This window comes from Macrobrachium rosenbergii, chromosome 19 (assembly GCF_040412425.1).
Source record: "Macrobrachium rosenbergii isolate ZJJX-2024 chromosome 19, ASM4041242v1, whole genome shotgun sequence".
Taxonomy (NCBI): Eukaryota; Metazoa; Arthropoda; class Malacostraca; order Decapoda; family Palaemonidae; genus Macrobrachium; species Macrobrachium rosenbergii.
The window spans coordinates 18,258,540-18,277,664 of record NC_089759.1 but is presented as its reverse complement, the minus strand read 5'-3'; the positions used below and the strand labels follow the sequence as shown (position 1 = coordinate 18,277,664).

Genomic DNA, 19,125 nt, shown 5'->3' with positions numbered 1-19,125 from the left:
TTTTCCCCAACTCTTCAAGAAAGAAGCATAACTTTAAATGTTTCCTTCTCCTGTTTCTTCTACTCTCACAGAAGATAGAATAATTTCGGCCGTGTTTCTACTTCTGTTTCTCCATTTCTTTATAGATTCTCCCTTGAAGAACCGCCTCAACAAGAAGGTCGAACCCGAAACTGCGCGCGTACAGAGAGAGCCTCCCTCCCAAACGAATCAATATTCTCTGTTATGCATCTCCTCTGATGTTTAGCCACATGAGAACCACGGCTAGCAGTTGTAAATCAGCCTAGCCTCGAGCATGGTCGCTCCGACGAGTCCGTCGCCCAGTGATAATGGCATTATTCCCCGCCTGAACTCCTAATGAAGTTGATTCCATTGTTTTTGTTGTTCTTCTTCTTCTTGGAAAAGCGAGCCAAAGGACAGTGACCTTCCCCGTGTCGAATATGTGGCAGTGAATCCTCCGTCGTTATCTTTCTATCGAGCCCTTGTTTGGGTTGATGCAAATTCGCCATGAGGATCCATAGACGCAGGAGCACCAGAGGGGCATTATGGCTTATTACAAGGACAACAAAGTATATCCTGCACAGTATTACGACGAGTATCTACCCAGGAAAGTGACGACTGGTAAGGAAGTGTGGTGCAGTTGTCTCGATTTTGATCCTGAGACTAGAGTCAGTGTTAGAGTCCCCTTTTCGCGGAGCTGGTGATGCGTAAAGTAATTACCTTATAACGTGGTTATTCAGATATATTGGTGCTTTGGAGATGGCAACACTGCATTCCACATTGCCGCCTAAATCGAATGAGGTCTTAAAGGTACAATGACACGGATCTATAATAGCAATCAAGAACACTATGCCTCTGTCTGCATCTAAAGTTGCTATTTTTGTTAATGATTATTTACACGGATATATGTAAATTTGTATGTGTACATTTATAAGTATATATATATAAATTGTACACACACACATATATATGTATGTATATATATACATATGTATATATATATACATATATATGTAAGTGTGTGTGTGTGTACATATATACAACAGGCCATTTTTCAGAGTAAGGGATGGCCGCAAAGAAAACTAGATTAGCAATAGTTTATTATGAAGACAATTTCCTAAATTTTATGGCCTTAAGATATCTGTAAAGGTCATCTGCAGCGTGTCGTATACCCTGTCCATGACGTGTAATTTACGTCTATTTTATATGTAACATGAAGGACTTCTTCAAAAACCTTCTCCACGCCTATCCAGCACTTCCTAGGCCTTCCTTTGCTTCCTCCAACACTTTTAAATTATAACCATTGTCGTCGTCCTATCTTCCTCCATGTTCAGCAGTTCTCACTACACTCATATCACGAAATCTTTATCAGTATAATGGATCTCCTCATTTCTCATTCCTTCATTCCTTTCGATACCACTTACAGGATGCAATCAGTAATTCATCCCAACAATTCTGGTCTGTTTACCTTCATTTGCAGTCAATAAGCATACTTCACTTCCATAAAGGATATTAGGCTCAGCAGTCCTTTCGATGTCCTTAAACTTTGGGTTCCAGATCTTCCACATAGGCCCTGCTACCTTCCTTGTTTCACTAATTCACTGACTCTACCTTATTTATTCTTCTGTTGTCTACTATTTATTACTCTGTTCTTATATGCCTCAACTGTTTCCAGTCTATCTCTCGTATCAGCATTCGCGGCACTTTTGATTGTCTTACAACTCGGCACTTACATCTCTTGAGATTTTAAAGACTGCTCACATTCATTAAGAAATTAACAGTCATGGAATAATTACAAACCCTACTTTAGACCCACTTGGACACTCAACCAGTCACTTTCCCACCCACATGTTCTAACACATGGTTTGCTGGAATGATAAACTTTTAATTGCCCTCAACAGATTATATACTCTGTTATATATATCCTCGGCATTATCTACATTACATTTCTATAAATTCTATCCAAAGCTATTTTCCAATCCATGTGTGCCACGTAATATTTACCTTAAAGCTTCTCATAACACTGTTTTATAACAGATACCTGATTCACTCTTCCTCTCTCTTGTCCCGACCCATACTCTTCGTCCTTTACTGATCCTTCTGTTATCTGCCTTTCCTTTATCAATCCAAACCCTGTTATACACTTTCCGAGGTATACTAATCAACTTTACCCTGACACAGCAGAACAATTGATATCGTAACCAGAAGCTTCGGAACATTTCCTTTCCTATCATACACCCCATGCATGCTGGTCAGCCACACAGTCACACGTTCACTGCTGTACCTCGGCAGATGAACAACTGTAGCTCCTCTTACTTGCCTTTATATCCTATTTTTGTGAATCCTGATGTTATCCTATCTGTTGCAAACATGCACTTATTCAGCTCATCTCAAAGAGAGGTGCGCCACTTAAATTCTTCCGCTCTAAAGCCATGAAAGCACACACACAAATATATATATATATATATATATATATATATATATATATATATATATATATATATATTACTAAAAGGACCTAATTCAACTGGACGGGAGGAATATTCTCATTTTCAACATATCTATAATAATGAAATTACCAGGCAGATGTTCAATTCGCGAATCATTTAAGGTAAAATATAAATTGAGGTATATTAAGGAACACTACAAGCAACCCATTCAGAATTTCAGCTTACTGAAACAATTTGTAATAATTTTTGGGTCTTTTTAGGGGTGTATGGGAGAAAGGCCGCTGTAGTGACACATGCAATGCTTTAGGACTTACTTTCCCACAACCGTAACCTCCTTTCTTGCCAATTCTGAGGTCCTGCCTTCGAAATTTCCTAGTTATTGAGTGTCAAAGCTCGGAAAAGAGTTAAGTATATCTTAGTTTAACCAGGCCACTGAGCTGATTAACAGCTCTCCTAGGGCTGGCCCGAAGGATTAGATTTATTTTACATGGCTAAGAACCAACTGGTTACCTAGCAACGGGACCTACAGCTTATTGTGGAATCCGAACCACATTATGACGAGAAATGAATTTCTATCACCAGAAATAAATTCCTCTAATTCTTCATTGGCCGGTCGGAGAGTCGAACGCTGGGCCAACAGCGTGCTAGCCGAGAGATCTACCCACCCCATCCAATGAAGAGCAAAAGCTCGGAAAAGAATGTCGTCGCTTAAGAATGTGTCGACAAGCAAATCTAACTAAGGCACTCGAGAGTGGAGTCATAATAGCAGACTGGTGAATATGTAGGAAAATTATAAGGCGGCAGAGAGCATAAAATGGACTGAAGATCCATATGTCATCGTTATTGCGAAGACTGAAGGTCATTCTTCTTTCTTGTCCTTTATTTCACTATCTTCGCTGGTTTGTGGAATTTTTCCCGTCTATTTCTTCTGAGTTGCTTTTAATGGTCTTATTCATTTCTGAATCAGGAAATGAAGACAAAAATGCGCTGGTCAACGTAGGTCTGTATTTCTTCATGTTTATACATAGGCCTATGCAAGTTCAAGAACGAACACACAGGCAAGGCGTTCGTGAACATAAAAAAAACTTAGGAAGCACTGTTTCTGTAAGCAAAGATTTCTTTAATTCAGTGGGTTCGTTGTCTATGAAACCATGTAAATCGGAAATTGCTTCCTATGGTCTTATTTTCGCTATTTAATGAATATTTTTTTCATCAGAAACAATATATTTGGTCACTGACGGAACGTTACAAGAGAAGGAATTTGTTTCATGACCTCGAATTTGCAGATAAGGATAAATCATGAATGATACGTGTTGCCTACCTTTACAATAATAAATAACATTGACATACGCAACCAGAACTTAGAGAACAGAACAACTGTGAGATAATACCAGGCGACTGTGAAAGAATAATTAGCAGTTACTGACGGATAATTCTCATCCCTTGGCTCCCAAGACGGGGGTCCCGAATACAACTCTCGGTGCATAATGTTGCAAGTCTCGAAATATATTCCGGAATACTTATCAAGGTTGCGTTCTCGTGACTCCGGCAAGATCTCTTGCTATTTTGGTGCCATGCAATTTCACAGTGGATTACCATTTCTTTTCATTTTGATAAAAATGTGGGTAAGAAGCAATTGACCAGGCTCCATTCCTCGCCCTTTCGCTCACGTGCAGGGAGGAAGCAATTTTGTTTACATATAATTTTTTCGTGGGAAACGATAGATTGTAATGGCTTTTTCTTTGAATAAAACGTTTCAGTCAAAGCATCCTGGGAATCACTTTTGTTTATGTGCACTTACTGAAGTTTTCTTGGAAAATAGAATATTTCCAGGCACACAGACGTTCGGCTACAACAACTTTCTATATATATACATACTCACGCACACACACATATATATGTATATATATACATATATATATAGATATATATATATATATATATATATATATATATATATATATATATATATATATATATATATATATACATGTATATATATATATATATTCTATTTATCTATGTATCTATATATACATATAACTATATATGTATACTGTATAATTACATACGGACATACATACATACATACGTTGAACCTTTGCCAGATATTTCTTCAAAGGAAAATATTTAATCATTCTTGTTTTACACACCTTGAATTCAATTCCTCAGCAAATGCTGGGGACGTAAATTTTATTTGCAAATAGCTGTTTGGATAAAGGACATCACAACTCTGAAAATTCAGTCTTGAAGATAAAAACTCGAGAAGCTGAAGACATTCCATAATAGAGGACCTGAATGTTATCTTCTCGGTATAAATAATAGAAACCTTTGTAAACGATACTAAGTTCTCTTGCATTATTGAATATTGTTCTTCAAATGCTCCTATAAAGTAAGCTGGAAATCAGCTAGTAAAAAATGCGCCGAAGTTTCTTCGACGCAATCGAGTTTTCGGTACAGCCGCTACAGCGTATTCTCAAGGCCACCGAAAATAGATCTATCTTTCGGTGGTCTCGGTATAATGCTGTATGAACCCCGGGCCCATGAAACTTGAACCACGGCCCGGTGGTGGTCTATCCTGTACCGTTGCCAGAAGCATGATTATGGCTAACTGTAACCTTAAATAAAATAAAAACTACTGAAACTACTGAGGCTAGAGGGCTGCAATTTGGAATGTTTGATGATTAGAGGGTGAATAATCAACATACCGATTTGCAGCCCTCTAGCCTCAGTAGTTTTTAAGATCTGAGAGCGGACAAAAAAGTGCGGACAGATAAAAGTGCGGACGGACAGATAAAGCAGGCACAATAATTTTCTTTTACAGAAAACTGAAAGGAATGCAAAATGTTGCTGACTATTTCTAATCTTCAGTTAAGGTGTTTCCTTGTCATGGGGAATCAAGGACTTGGAGCTTGGGAACAGACTCGTTAACCAGTCAGATAGTTCACTACACCACTGAATTATCTATCATAAATCTCTGTTAAGATGAACAACCATTTCACTTCATATTTGGGTAGCATGAAAAATTACATCTGTTGCATTATCTGCATGCCGTTATTCCTAAGGCCAAGAATTGTGTCATCAGTACAGGCTATTAATAACACAGGTGTGATAACACCTTCCTTTGGAGCACCAGAAGTGATAGTCCTTGGGTCACTAAGAACATTACACCAATAACAACTCATGATTTTGTTATTCAAAATAACTGTGACTGAGATTAATTACCTGTCTCCACCACCCAATTTATTTAGTCTACATATAATAGCATCTTGGTTAACTGTGTTGAAGACATCACTAGAGCCATTTTGATCAAGGTTGTCTTGGGCATGCTGGGTATCAGAGGGTGTGTCCAGGCACTTACAGGAAGGCTTGAAGATTAATTTTTTTGTCAACCTTAGATAGCACTGTGAGAACAGGATATGATTCTGTAATTGGTATATGCTTATCGTATTGCACGATTTTATTATCTGTCCCAATTAAATGATAAAAATTTTTATTACAGGGGTGTTTCGTTTCAACGATATTCCTTAAAGTAACTTGCTTTATTTTGGTTTCATTGATCTATCTCATGAGGGGTTTCTAAAATGAGTGTGATGTAAAATCTATGTAAAAATAATTAACAGGTCAGCTCTTATTATCAATATTGCCGAACCTCACCCAATCACACAAGGTCAATAAATTTACATTATTATGTGATATCTCAATTAATTATAGTATGTGGATTTTGAAAATCTTCCCTGATAAACAATGCTGCAAAAAAGTAATTGAGCTCATAAGCATATTATCAGCTATGAAATTGGGTTTATAAAAATTTGCCTCAGGCAGTTATTGAAATGTACCTCTGAGCTTGAACAGTGGAAATTTGCTTTATCACAGGAGTAACACATAATACCCGTCTCATTCAGGGTTTACCTTTCTATATGAATTAATTATAGTATGAGGATTTTAAAAAGCTTACCTGATAAACAAAGCTGCAGAAATCTAATACAGCCAAATAAACATCTTATCAGCCATGAAACTGAGTTTTTAAAAACTTACCTCAGACACTTATTAAAATATACATCTGACCCCGAACAGTTGAAATTTGCTTTATCACAGGAACGCCACATATCTTATTTAGGGAGTTATCTGCACGTGCCTAAAGATCAATTTGAGTTCCCTTTCTTACAGGAGCTGCGCCTAAGCAATGGGACACAGAATACGACAGGGGAATGTCTTACTACCCAGCTGTTCACCGCGTGATAGACCAGCAACCCAGGGTCTTCACAACGTCTCACGGGCAAAACGGTGAACTTCAGGGGGCCCCTGTGAGTATTTTTTTTAATCTTTTAAAATTTTATTGGTGTTTTTTTTTTCTGGACAGACTATGTTAAAAGTCTGGAGAATGGAAATCAGTCGAATTCCAAAGAGGGAAGAAAAATATTACTATAACTAAGGTTCTCTGGATATGTGAATGGTGATATATATCAGCACAAATAAATAGTTGGGGAGGAAATGCCTAGGACCTAAGTCTCTGGAGACAGAGCATCAAACAAAACTCTGGCGATAGGGAATAGATGTGGAAAAGGTGCGAGGAAATTGGTTAGGCCTAATTTTTTGCTCAGAACATAGGCAGTAATGCTCGACGGCCCCCCAGTAGTAGTACGAGCAGTGCTAGAAATGTTTCTAGGTTTTAGCACCGAGTTCTGGCTAGCACGAAAATTCGGATGCAAAGGTAAATACCCGATACACCTCTTCCATGAACTTTATTTACTTACTGGTTCAATATCCATCGTTTAGCAAACGCTGTACTGAAGTGAGAAATCATGCAGTCCTCTCTCAGAAACTATTTTTTATTTTTTTTACCTTTTTAGCACTGTGCTTCTCTACATGAGAATTATACTCGTGTGATAAATCAAGGCGTTCATCTCTTACAAATGTACAAATATTGAGAGAGGAAGTTATGTGATAAATCAGACACTCCTCTGGATAAGCAAGTGACAAACAAAATTTATGAGACTAATTACAAGTGATTTACATTGTTATTTAAAGGACATACAGTATAAGCCTAGATGTATGTATCTTCTTGCATTATTTTCAAGCTTGATTAAATGTAGAATTTGAAATGCATAACTGCTCAGTCATATTTATGACTTACGGTAAGTTCTGGTGTTAATCTTGATTATATACAAAATTCTCTGCGGGATCTTAGTAATCATAAAGACTCGCAGAATTTTGAAGAGTTAATATCTTTTTTTCTTTTATGAGCAATGAGTAACTTACGCCTATTCTTGAAAGCTACTATTTTAAATGAAATCAATGAAGGTTCCAGTAACATTTATGTCTTCTTGCTGTAAAGTATCATTATTATGATTATTTTTTATTATTATTATTATTATTATTTCGGTCTATCACAGTCATCCTATTCGACTAGGTGGTTTTTATAGTGCGGGTACCGGTTTAATAATAATAATATTATTATTATTATTATTATTATTATTATTATTATTATTATTATTATTATTATTATTATTATTATTGCGTAATAAAAATCCACAATTATACAGTATATATATATTACTATGTAAAATAAACCAAAGGCTTTCGAACACTTGAACGGTGTTCCTCATCAGTGCTAACGTTAGCATTATCATTATTATTATTATTATATTCGAAATGCTCCCACGTTTATTTGAACGAATTACAGAAAAACAATAAATAAAGAAACTTAAAAAAATAATAGGGAAAGACATTGCTGAGCAGAGCTCTATGATAAAAAAAAAACATGAACAGTTCCCGGCCAAGGAAGATATTTATCTATGTACAACATCAAAATGGACGCAATCGCTTATGGGATAGTCGTGTCATGCGGCAATATATGGGTGGGGGTGGGGTGGCGGGTGGGGGGTGGAGGGACGTGAAGGAGCACAGGAAGATAGCATCAATAAAGAAAGGGAGGGGGCGTGGATGATGAGGAGGGAGGCGATAAAGGTTGAGAGTAAACAAAAGTGAAAACAACACCAACAGTAATAATAATAATAATAGTAACCAAGTAAAAAATGCACCGAAGTTTCTTCGGCGCAGTCGAGTTTTCTGTACAGCCGCTACAGCGCATAATCAAGGCCACCGAAAATAGATCTGTCTTTCGGTGATCTCGATATAATGCTGTGTGAGCTGCGGCCCATGAAACTTTAACCACGGCCCGGTGGTGGCATATCCTATATCGTTGCCAGAAACATGATTATGGCTAAATTTAACCTTGAATGAAATAAAAACTACTGAGGCTAGAGGGCTGCAATTTAGTATGTTTGATGACTGGAGGGTGGACGATCAACTTGTAGCACTCTACAAGGGCGGACAGAAAAGTGCGGACAGAATAAAGCGCGGACGGATAGACAAAGCCAGCACAATAGTCTTCTTTTACAGAAAACTAAAAAGCAACAACAATGATAATGTTAGGACAGTAAAGCTCGTCTTATTAACGGTAAAGTCGGAGAGAGAGAGAGAGAGGAGACTATATAAAATATAACTGCAGTAATCCCCGACTTGATAATAGTTGGAAAGTCCATTTTTAATAATGAATGTTAATAATAATGTCGATTAAAAACTCTTGTAAATGAACCCGATATTATCCACTTGCCAGTAAAAGGGGAATCTAAAAATATGCGCTTCGTTATGCAGTGATGACCAACAGTCAAATTGAGCTCCGTTGTCCTCCTCCTCTTCCCCCTGCCCCCCGGGGCGGGCTCCCTTCCCCCCGCCCCTCCACCGCCTGCTTTCTGTTGCCTAGCGACATTCGGTGTGTTTTGGGCCTCGTTAAAGGATGGCCCCCGGTTCAATACTCAACCTCGTTAAGAAGTTAGACAGGAATTGATTAATCTAAACGAGTGTTCGCAGAGTTAGAAAGTTTGGAAGGTCGGGAAAAACGAGATTTAACTTTCGGTGACAAAAGGATATGCTTTATACTGCTTTGGAAGAATATCAGTAAATATTATAATTATTTTATATTTATATTAAAACATAAATACAAGCCATTTTCATCGTCATATGAAGAGAACATCACTTGCGATAAGTACTGAGAAAATGATTCGGATCTCAAGAAGGAAATCGATAAAAGAGAAAATGGTAAAGATAAGGAATGAACAATGTCATTTGGCTGCTAATGACGATTCATAGATCGCCCGTCAATGGGACGTATCATTCTAATAAATTCATAATCATTTGCTGAGGTGAGTATTTAGGCGGTTTATAATTTTCACTTCACTAAATACTGTGCGAACCTGAAATTAAAATTATTTATCGTCGCTACGAATACAGAGACATTCAGTGACTCTCTAATGAATATAGAGCCGAAGATCGTAAATACTTGAGGAATAACAAAATTCTCTCCTCCGTAAGGGTAGTGCCGTCAGTGCACCTCGTGCAGTGCACTGTAGGCATTATTTAAGGTTCTTTGCAAGCATGCCTTCGGGTCCTTAGCTGCAACCCCTTTCGTTCCGTTTACTGTACCTCCTTTCATATTCTCTTTCTTCCATCTTACTTTCCACCCTCTCCTAATAATTGATTCATGGTGCAACTGCGAGGTTTTCCTCCTGATACACCTTTCAAGCCTTTTACTGTCAATTTCCGTTTCAGCGCCGAATGATCGCATAGGTCCCAGTGCTTGGCCTTTGGCCGAAATTCTATATTCAGTTCAATTCAGTTCAATAACAAAATTCCGGTACAGATGCAAAATAATTTCGTTTAAATAACCGGGTCTATCAGTTCTAAGGGTACTGAGTTGTTTCTTCAGTAGTTTCTGCTTTAAGGAAACATACTGAAGTACTTGGCACAGAAAGGCAAGAGCTTGTCCCAAGTCAGAAATAAGTTTTGGCACCTAAGTCCGGCCTTGATAAAGCTACCTAGCTTCTTGTTTCAGTGTCATTGACTGGAAAAATAAGTCTAAGTATGGGAAAATAATAAATTATCATAAAAAGCACAAAAAATGGGGCCGAGAAAGAAAAACACTACGTCGTTCTGATGTTTCGTGTCTTTGTTAATTTTCACTTTACATGACCAAATACTAGTCCAAGGTAGATTGACACGTGACAGGTGAAGGTTGATTACTACGAGCAGGAGCGTTTAATGAAGTCGTATAGCCTAAGTAGCAATCACGTTTTGAACAAGGCCACTGAGAATTAAGAACCGCGATTTTAACTCACTGGTTTCGTTAAATTACTCTGAGTGATTAACGGTTACATATATACAGTAGGTCTGTTCAGTCATCTCTTTCGTGTCGTTTTAGTTTTCTGTAAAAGAGAACTATTGTGCCTGCTTTGTCTGTCCGTCTGCACTTTTTCTCTCCGCCCCCAGATCTTAAAAACTACTGAGGCAAGAGAGATGCAAATTGGCATGTTGATCATCCACCCTTCAATCATCAAACATACCAAATTGCAGCCCTTTAGCCTCAGCAGTTTTTTTTTTTATTTTTTTTAAGTTTAAGGTTACCCATGGGTTGAGCGTCTGGTACCACCGAATCCAATTCCGGAGGCGTCGCAGACCCGCCTTCACTTGACCGCATCTGGGGAGCGCGCTGCCCGGTCGTAGCTGAGAGTTTCATACTGCAGCACATCGAGAGGCTCGTAATGATGTCAGTCGAAGACAGTGACAACAAGGTTGTGACACTGCGGCTTTATGCGCTGTACGGAAAACTCGATTGCGTCGAAGAAACTTCGGCGCAATTTTTTCTTATTTTCTTTCTTTCTCTCCAATAGCTTCTGAACAAGCCTTCCCTTGTCACCAGGTCGGGCAACTGGATCTAGTCTTTCTCACACTAAAACTTTGATTCAGAGAACCTAAAAGAAATCCGTCGCTGGATTAATACTTCGAGTTCAGTGGTCTGGATGAGAAATCAGTGGCGATTGGAAGAATAATGTTTTTCTAAATTTCTCCACCAATATTTTGAAGATGTCCTCGAAAACACTGGAACTTCTTAACTTATAACTTTTTTTTGTATTATTTTATAGGGAAAAATCAAAGGAGACGATGCATTCCATACTTTTAGTTTTCTGAAGAAGAAAACTATTGTGCCGGCTTTGTCTGTCCGTCCGCACTTTATTCTGTCCGCACTTTTTTTCTGTCTGCCTTCAGATCTTAAAAACTACTGAGGCTAGAGGGCTGAAAATTGGTATGTTGATCATCGACCCTCCAATCGTCAAACATACCAAATTGTAGCCCTCTAGCCTCACTAGTATTTATTTTATTTAGGGTTAAAGTTAGCCACAATCATGCTTCTGGCAACGCAACAACTCTTGCCACCACGACTGGCTGAGAGTTTCATGGGCCGCAGCTCATACAGCATTATACTGAGATCACCGAAAGAGAGATTTGTTTTCGGTGACCATGATTATACGATGCACAGAAAACTCGATTGCGCCGAAGAAACTTAGGCGCATTTTCTACTTGTTAAAGATAACTATCACTTAGTTGGGGTTTGAGAGCCTTCAATATAGATACAGGTATATACCACGTCTTATCGGTAAAATGTTGCCATTCGTTTCCAGACAAAATTGTAATTCCATTTTGCAACTTAAACTTAAAAAAAAAAACAGATAAATAAATCCGTATCGTATATCTCAGTTATGGGTTATCTATATATGAATTTACATCGCGCAGGATATTTTCGATATGTTATGACTGCGGTCATCGTGAATATTCGATCATAGCAAAAAGAATTGCTGGTATTGCTGAAATGTTGTTTAAAAATGATAAACAAAATGTATTTTGACTCTGTATAGGCAAATTACATTTGAAAAACGGCATATAAAACATACAGTTGAGGGCACTATCGATATCTGTGTATATAGTCCTTAATACGTGAAAAAAAATATGTTAAGTACATGTATAATACGTTCATAAAAACTCTGAAATGGTTCTTTTAAAAGAACATGCATAGACTACAGTGCAACGTTTCTGTCTGTATCAAAGCTCTTCTTGATGTGAGTGTTCATAAAATAGAATTTCATGCTGTAAAATATGCAGGCCTTTAGGAAGCTACACCATTGTAGTAATTGCCTGAATGAATAATTTGGTAGTAAGACATTTCTCTAGTGTAGCCTTTTTTTTTTTTTTTTTTTTTTTTTTTTAGTAGCCTTCGTTCTTCCCATTTACATCTTAATCCCTGACAGTTCCACTGGAGAAAATTAAGGAATTTTACTTAGATTTTGAGGCTGTTAAACTAAATAGTACGGAAGGGTGTTTGTCCTTTCTACATTATTTCATCTCGCTAATCATTTCATAATCCTCAAAACTTCAAACGTCCTTCTGCGTTCTGGATATTCTAAAATAATTCAGCCCATAAAATACATTCTTGTCAAGGTCTAAGTAAACTATTTTAATTCTCCTGCCCTTCAATTTATTCCTCTGATTTCGAGAAAATTCTGTAAAATTAGCTTTAATTAGGCTACGATTGTTAGAGTAGTAAAATATATTTTGATTGCGTCATTTCAGTTGGTAGCTTAGTATTCTTGACGGACATTATTATAAGTGGACCATAACTTCGTTCTTATCGAAGTAGTAATGTATAAAAAATGACAGAGTGATATATTAAAGTTGTAGAGAGTTTCTGGAAACCCGCACACCTCCCTTTGTGAGTCTGGTGTAGACATCGACGAGGGAAGATGTGCTTTCTTGACGGAGCTCTCTGCAGTTGGTGAATTAATACGTTACATCGACACATCTGTAGAATAATTTTTCAAGATCTTTCTGCCTCCTGCGATTATGAGATTTCAGCTGTTATTATCATAACATTATTGTAATTATTACTCCAATAACTGAACGGCCTTGATATCGTAAAACGCTGGCGTGATCTCAAAACTAAGAACGACCAGCTTAAATGAAAAAATAAATCAAAAATAAAACGGTAACGCACTTCAAACTGCACGCATGCAAATGAACAAGAAATTCATCACGCATTCGAAAAGTCGGCCAAATGTCAAATGTGTACCCAAGGTTAAATATCAACATTTCTTTCTTGAAATGTACAACGTACGCCGCTAACACGCAGACCAGTCGTGTTCAATTTCCTTTTTCTTTTTCTCTTTTTTATAGTAAAGGTGAATTTAAAAGCATGACTGGCAAAAATATCTTCGGGAAGTGAGTTTTGCTTTGCGTTGGTGAGTAGGTGGTACTAGAGAACATTGCTTGACTTTGCAATTTATGGCTTTACCGAAAGTTCACTTTTGCCACGGTTGAGTTTTATGTATTTAGTCAGTTCAACAGAGCTTTTATAGATAATTTAGTTTTCGGTTTAATACCACCACTAGTATCTTGATGATGATGATGATGATGATGATGATGATGATGATGATAATTATTAATGAAGAAAATAGTTTATGTTAATTTTTACCTTTTGATGTCACTACTGTTGCTATACAACTACTACTGTAAATGCTTCTATCATCAGTATTTCCACTCTTTAACTTAACTTTATATTCCCGTATACATCCTTCGATTTATAGGCTTTATTAACAAAAGATATGAAGCTGCATTTCCCCCGCACCTCAACCCTATCCAGTCTGGAAACTGGAAGACGATATAACTTCATACTGGAATTTTCAAACTATGGAGTAACCTTAAGAGTCTTAGGCCAGTCAGTGGTTTCGTGACGGGCTGCCCAAGAGCAAGAGCCCGTTCTGGCAAAAGGCCAGCTTTATCTAGAATAGATGGAGGTATAATGAGTATAATGATTCGACCAAGAAGGGATGACTTCGGGTAAAACAAGACGTTTAGGCGCTGTCTCATGAATCCTCATACAGTTTAGACTAAAACTGAGAATTTATTTATCACCCGGTGGCCCGCCAGCCTAGCGGTCCGAAAACTCGAGAGGGTTAGTAAGAAAATACGTACCAACCCTCCGGCTGGGGTGTTAAACAGTGGGCCTAGTGACACACTGGCCACGAGTCTTAGGCAACGGGACTTCTCCACTGCCTGTCGGCCTAAGAAACCGGAGCCTTGCGAGGCCCAGGAGGACTTTAACCTTTTTTAATCTAGCCATATTAGTCAAACATTACTCATAGAGGTCCTGAGAACGGCAAGTCTAAACATAAAGTTTATTGATAAGCCACAGTTATTGATAAACTTTATTTGTGAATAAATAAATTAAAAAAAATGGGAGCTTTCGACCAAGTGCACGAAGGTCCTCTTCAGACAGATGGTTGAAGAAGATCGTATTTATTTTGATAAATACCGCCTTGTTCATATACATAATTGTGGATGATTTTTACTCAGTACTTCCGATAGAGTTTATTGAGCGTAGTTTTATGGTATAGAGGTTATTTTCATTATTATTACTTCCGATAAAAATCCTTGACAGGACGTGAACTGCTATTATTATTATTATTATTATTATTATTATTATTATTATTATTATTATTATTATTATTATTATTATTATTATTATTGACAAAATACACGCAAAATTAGAAAGTTTTAAAACTGTTATTCAGGGTATGCAAACGCAAACGGAACAAGCGTGAAGGACCAGTAACTTGCAAAGCAAGTTCCGAAAGAATAAAATGTTGAACAGCAGAAGCACCAATACGCAGTATATATAGCTTACTGTGTAACTTCTTAGTTCCAGAGATCCTTTATTCCTCACTCCTATGGACTGCGGAAAAATCTCCCTGAGGATGTTGTGCAGTTGGAACTTCAAAAGTTCAAGCATAGATGCTACTTTTATCTACTTACTTATTGATATTTCAATTTATTTTTTTCTTTTCTAATAACTGATCTCATCTTTCTATATTTCCTATTACATATTGTTACCTCTTTCGTCGGAAGCTTGAATTTCAAGTCACTGGCCCCAGAGGGGTTATTCCATGTGAATAGGGTTCATGTTCTGAATAATGATGATGATAGAAATAGAGAAATGAGAATAAATAAACGACAACAATCTAAAGATAATTAAACAAGATATAAACGTGAACATGCATAAAAAAAGAAACTTTTATAGAATAGCTAAGACAAAAATGCAGGACTCTTCGAGGTAGTACCACAGGTTTCTCGAACTTATCAACGAATAGAAATACTGACGGAAAAATAAATCGAATGTTTAAGATATGGAGAATTATTATTTATCTGTTTTTTTTCCTTCAGAGATATGGGCGGATATCGGCCATGCCGGATCAGCAGAAGAAGTTCTATTTCGACGACTTTCAACTTCTCAGTCACCTGCAGAAAGTCGTCATCGGTTGTCGTAGAGGTCAGTTTACTAATCTAAAAAATTATTATTACTATTATTATTATTATTATTATTATTATTATTATTATTATTATTATTATTATTATTGGTTCCCAGTGCCTCTTATATGTAGTCTACCCTCACTCCTAACAGTTCCAGGTTGTATATTCTTTCTACAATATTTGGGACTCCATTCTTTCCACATGGCCAGACTACCTTAACACGCTCTTACCAATTATTTCACCTACAATAACATTTCTAGTACCTGTACATATCTCCGCTATTCTCCTCCTTTCAGTTATTCTGACGCCACATAGACTGCTCAAACTACTTTCAACAGCATCAAGCTTTGGTTTTTTATGTTTCTTTAAAGGAAAACTATTAAGATGGCTTTGTCTGTCTGTCCGCACTTTTTCTGTCCACCCTCAGATCTTAAAACTACTGGGGCTAGAGGGCTGCAACCTCCAATCATCAAACATACTAAATTGCAGCCCTCTAGCCTCAGTAGTTTTTATTTTATTTAAGGTTAAAGTTAGCCATAATCGTACTTCTGGCACCGCTATAGGCACCAACAATACAGGCGACCACCGAACCGTGGCTGAGTTTCATAGGCCGCTGCTAAGAGTTTCATGAGCCGTGGCTGAGGTCATGGGCTGCGGCTAAGAGTTTCAAGGGCCGTGGCTGAAAGATTCATACAGCATTATACGCTGTGCAGAGAACTTGACTGCGCCGATGAAACTTCGGAGCATTTTCTACTTGTTTCATTAGCATCCAGAACCAACACTTTACTTCCATAAACAAGAGTTAGTTTACCAATCACTTCATACATTCCCTCCTTGGTTTTCATTGACTCTAAGTCTCTACCCTATCTTTTGTACTGACCATTCTACCTTCCTTTTTTCACTAGTCAGTAGCCCACCCCTTCTCTCATCCTACCATCATCTAATATAAATTATTTGCTCCTAGATACCTGCATGAATCAACGGCCCCAACTCTTCCACCATCCATATTAACACTAATTGTTACATCTTCCTGTGTTCCATTTCCACTTAAACTTTACTCGTGGTCATTCGCGGAAAATTCGCCCATTACTCGTGGTCATTCGTGGAAAATTCGCCCATTCGCGGTATTTTTCACTGAAAATATTCACTAATTACTGTGTTTTCTTATAATTTTCATGACTAGAACGGACCAAAATACTGGGCGTCTATTCTGAGCCTCATTGCCGTGGCGGGATTCCCATCCCAGCTATGTGACCTCAAGGTTGGCCTTTTTTATTTTAAGATATGAACCTTAGAATTAAAAAGTGAGTCTGAGGTGTGTCAACATATCTCCATGGTTGTTTAATATCTTCAGGGATGGAATGATGTGAGAATTCAGAGAATGGAAATTAAAAGCAAGTGAAGCGTTGTGCGATAAGAAAATTAATTTTAATTATTACTTTTTATTTTTTGTATTCATTTGTATTTATTTTAGTTGTTTTAAATTTCATTTGTCGTATTTACTCTCAGCTTTCTATTCTTGCAAGCACTTTCATTCATTTCTCTACATTCTCTTCACTGTCCCCGATCAGTACCATACATTTGCAGGCATCAGTCTTTCTTCAGTCTGTTTCCAACACATTTTCTTATCACACAACTCTGACTTGCTTTTAATTTCCATTCTCTGAATTCTCACTTCATTCCATCCATGAAGATACTAAACAGCCAGGGAGATATTGACACACTTACCTCAGACTCACTTTTACACAGTACCCATAATTCTCCTTTCTGCATATTCCAGCATATGTTTCGCTCCAATATAAAAACTTTACCCTCCAACGACTTATCCTCCATACAGAATATCAACACACTCCTTGTTGCTTCTATCGATTCTGTCAAACGTTTTTTTTCTACGTCCAATTGTGCCACATGCAACTTTTTTCCTTTACCTTGAAACTTCTCACATAACAGTCTCATAACTAGTACTCTGTCAATCAAATACCCATCATACACCTGTCCTGGGATACTGAGTAGAGTTACGACCCTATGATTATTAGAGTAGGATCTATCATATTTCTGTTTATGCACTGGAAAAAATTATTATTACTCCCTCTTTCTACCCTTCTTGCTCCCCAAGCGCTCCCCACTGCTCTTATGACCCAAAAGCAAATTTTACACACACACTTACACACACACAGACATATATATATATATATATATATATATATATATATATATATATATATATATATATATATGTATATTTATCTCTCTCTCTCTCTCTCTCTCTTATATATATATATATATATATATATATATATATATATATATATATATATATATATATGTGTGTGTGTGTGTGTGTGTGTGTGTGTGTGTGTGTGTGTATGTATGTATGTATGTATCTTAACATATATATTTTTTTCACTAATTCAAAATTTCCCATAATATTGAGAACAGGACAAAGTCAGATTAAGAATCAGAAACGAAGGTAAAATGCGGGAAAGTATCAGTTTTAACAATCGCGTGACGATTCATAAAACAAACGTACAGATCAAGAATTGGATTATCAGTGATATCGGCTTCTGTAACTTGACTAGGGTAGTTTCACTAACAAACTATCGATATCAAAGGTTACTTATGTTTACAGGCTGCCCTAGAGCAAGTGCCCGTGCCAAGCACAAAGCTGGCTTAATCTAAAACGTGAATGGATAGCCACCCAGTGATATGCCACAGAAATGTCGACAGTCAGTCACCCACCTAAACATTCACAAAATTCAGGTCTCATTTTCACCCGCAGCTTCTTGCATCGAAGCACTACAACCATGAAACAATTCTCTTTGCATTTTGATAATTTACCTACATCTTTATCTGTTTAGTTAGTGATTTGTTCATTTATCTTTTCTTTTCTAATAACTGGTCCATTCTCTCTGTATATTCTATGACCTTCTGTTACTTCATTCAAATGAACACCATATTCTTTGGAAGCTTGAATTTCAAGTCAGTGGCCCCTGTGGGCTTGTTCCATAGGAATAGGGTTCATGTTCTAAATAATAATAATAATAATAATAATAACAATAATAATAATAATAATAATAATAATATTACTCAAAATCCCACTGCGCTTTGCTTCGTCTCAGTTTAGTCAATAAGATGATCCTCAGTTATATAACCTCAATATAACCGCACTAAAGCAGCAACATCGATAAGTAACCGATAACTACTTACATTTAATTTATTACTGCCTTGTATTCGACAGGAGCGACATGAATGTTATTGATACCTGATATTAGCTGGCTCTATAATGTGTGGTCGGAGAAACATGACGCGTAATAATATTGAATCCATTGTTGGCGGTTATCACTGACGGAGAAAAAATTGCTAGGAGCATTCAAGCATATTGCGTTGCTGTGCTGCGAAAATCCCTTTTGAAAATGAACGATTGAATAGATAACAAAATAGATATATAAATAAGTAAAAGAATAAATAGGTAAATAGA

At 37.1% G+C, this 19,125-nt stretch overlaps 1 protein-coding gene across 1 annotated transcript in view; it reads left to right on the top strand.

Moving 5' to 3' along the window:
* Positions 1–256: 256 nt before the first annotated feature.
* LOC136848434 (uncharacterized) overlaps positions 257–19,125 on the top strand; it is a 32,781-nt gene continuing 13,912 nt past the window's right edge. Inside the window, exons 1-3 of the mRNA XM_067120722.1 lie at positions 257–618; positions 6,618–6,754; positions 15,561–15,666. Of these exons, the coding sequence (XP_066976823.1) occupies positions 543–618; positions 6,618–6,754; positions 15,561–15,666 (319 nt within the window). The 5' untranslated portion in view covers positions 257–542. The remainder of the gene's footprint in view (positions 619–6,617; positions 6,755–15,560; positions 15,667–19,125) is intronic.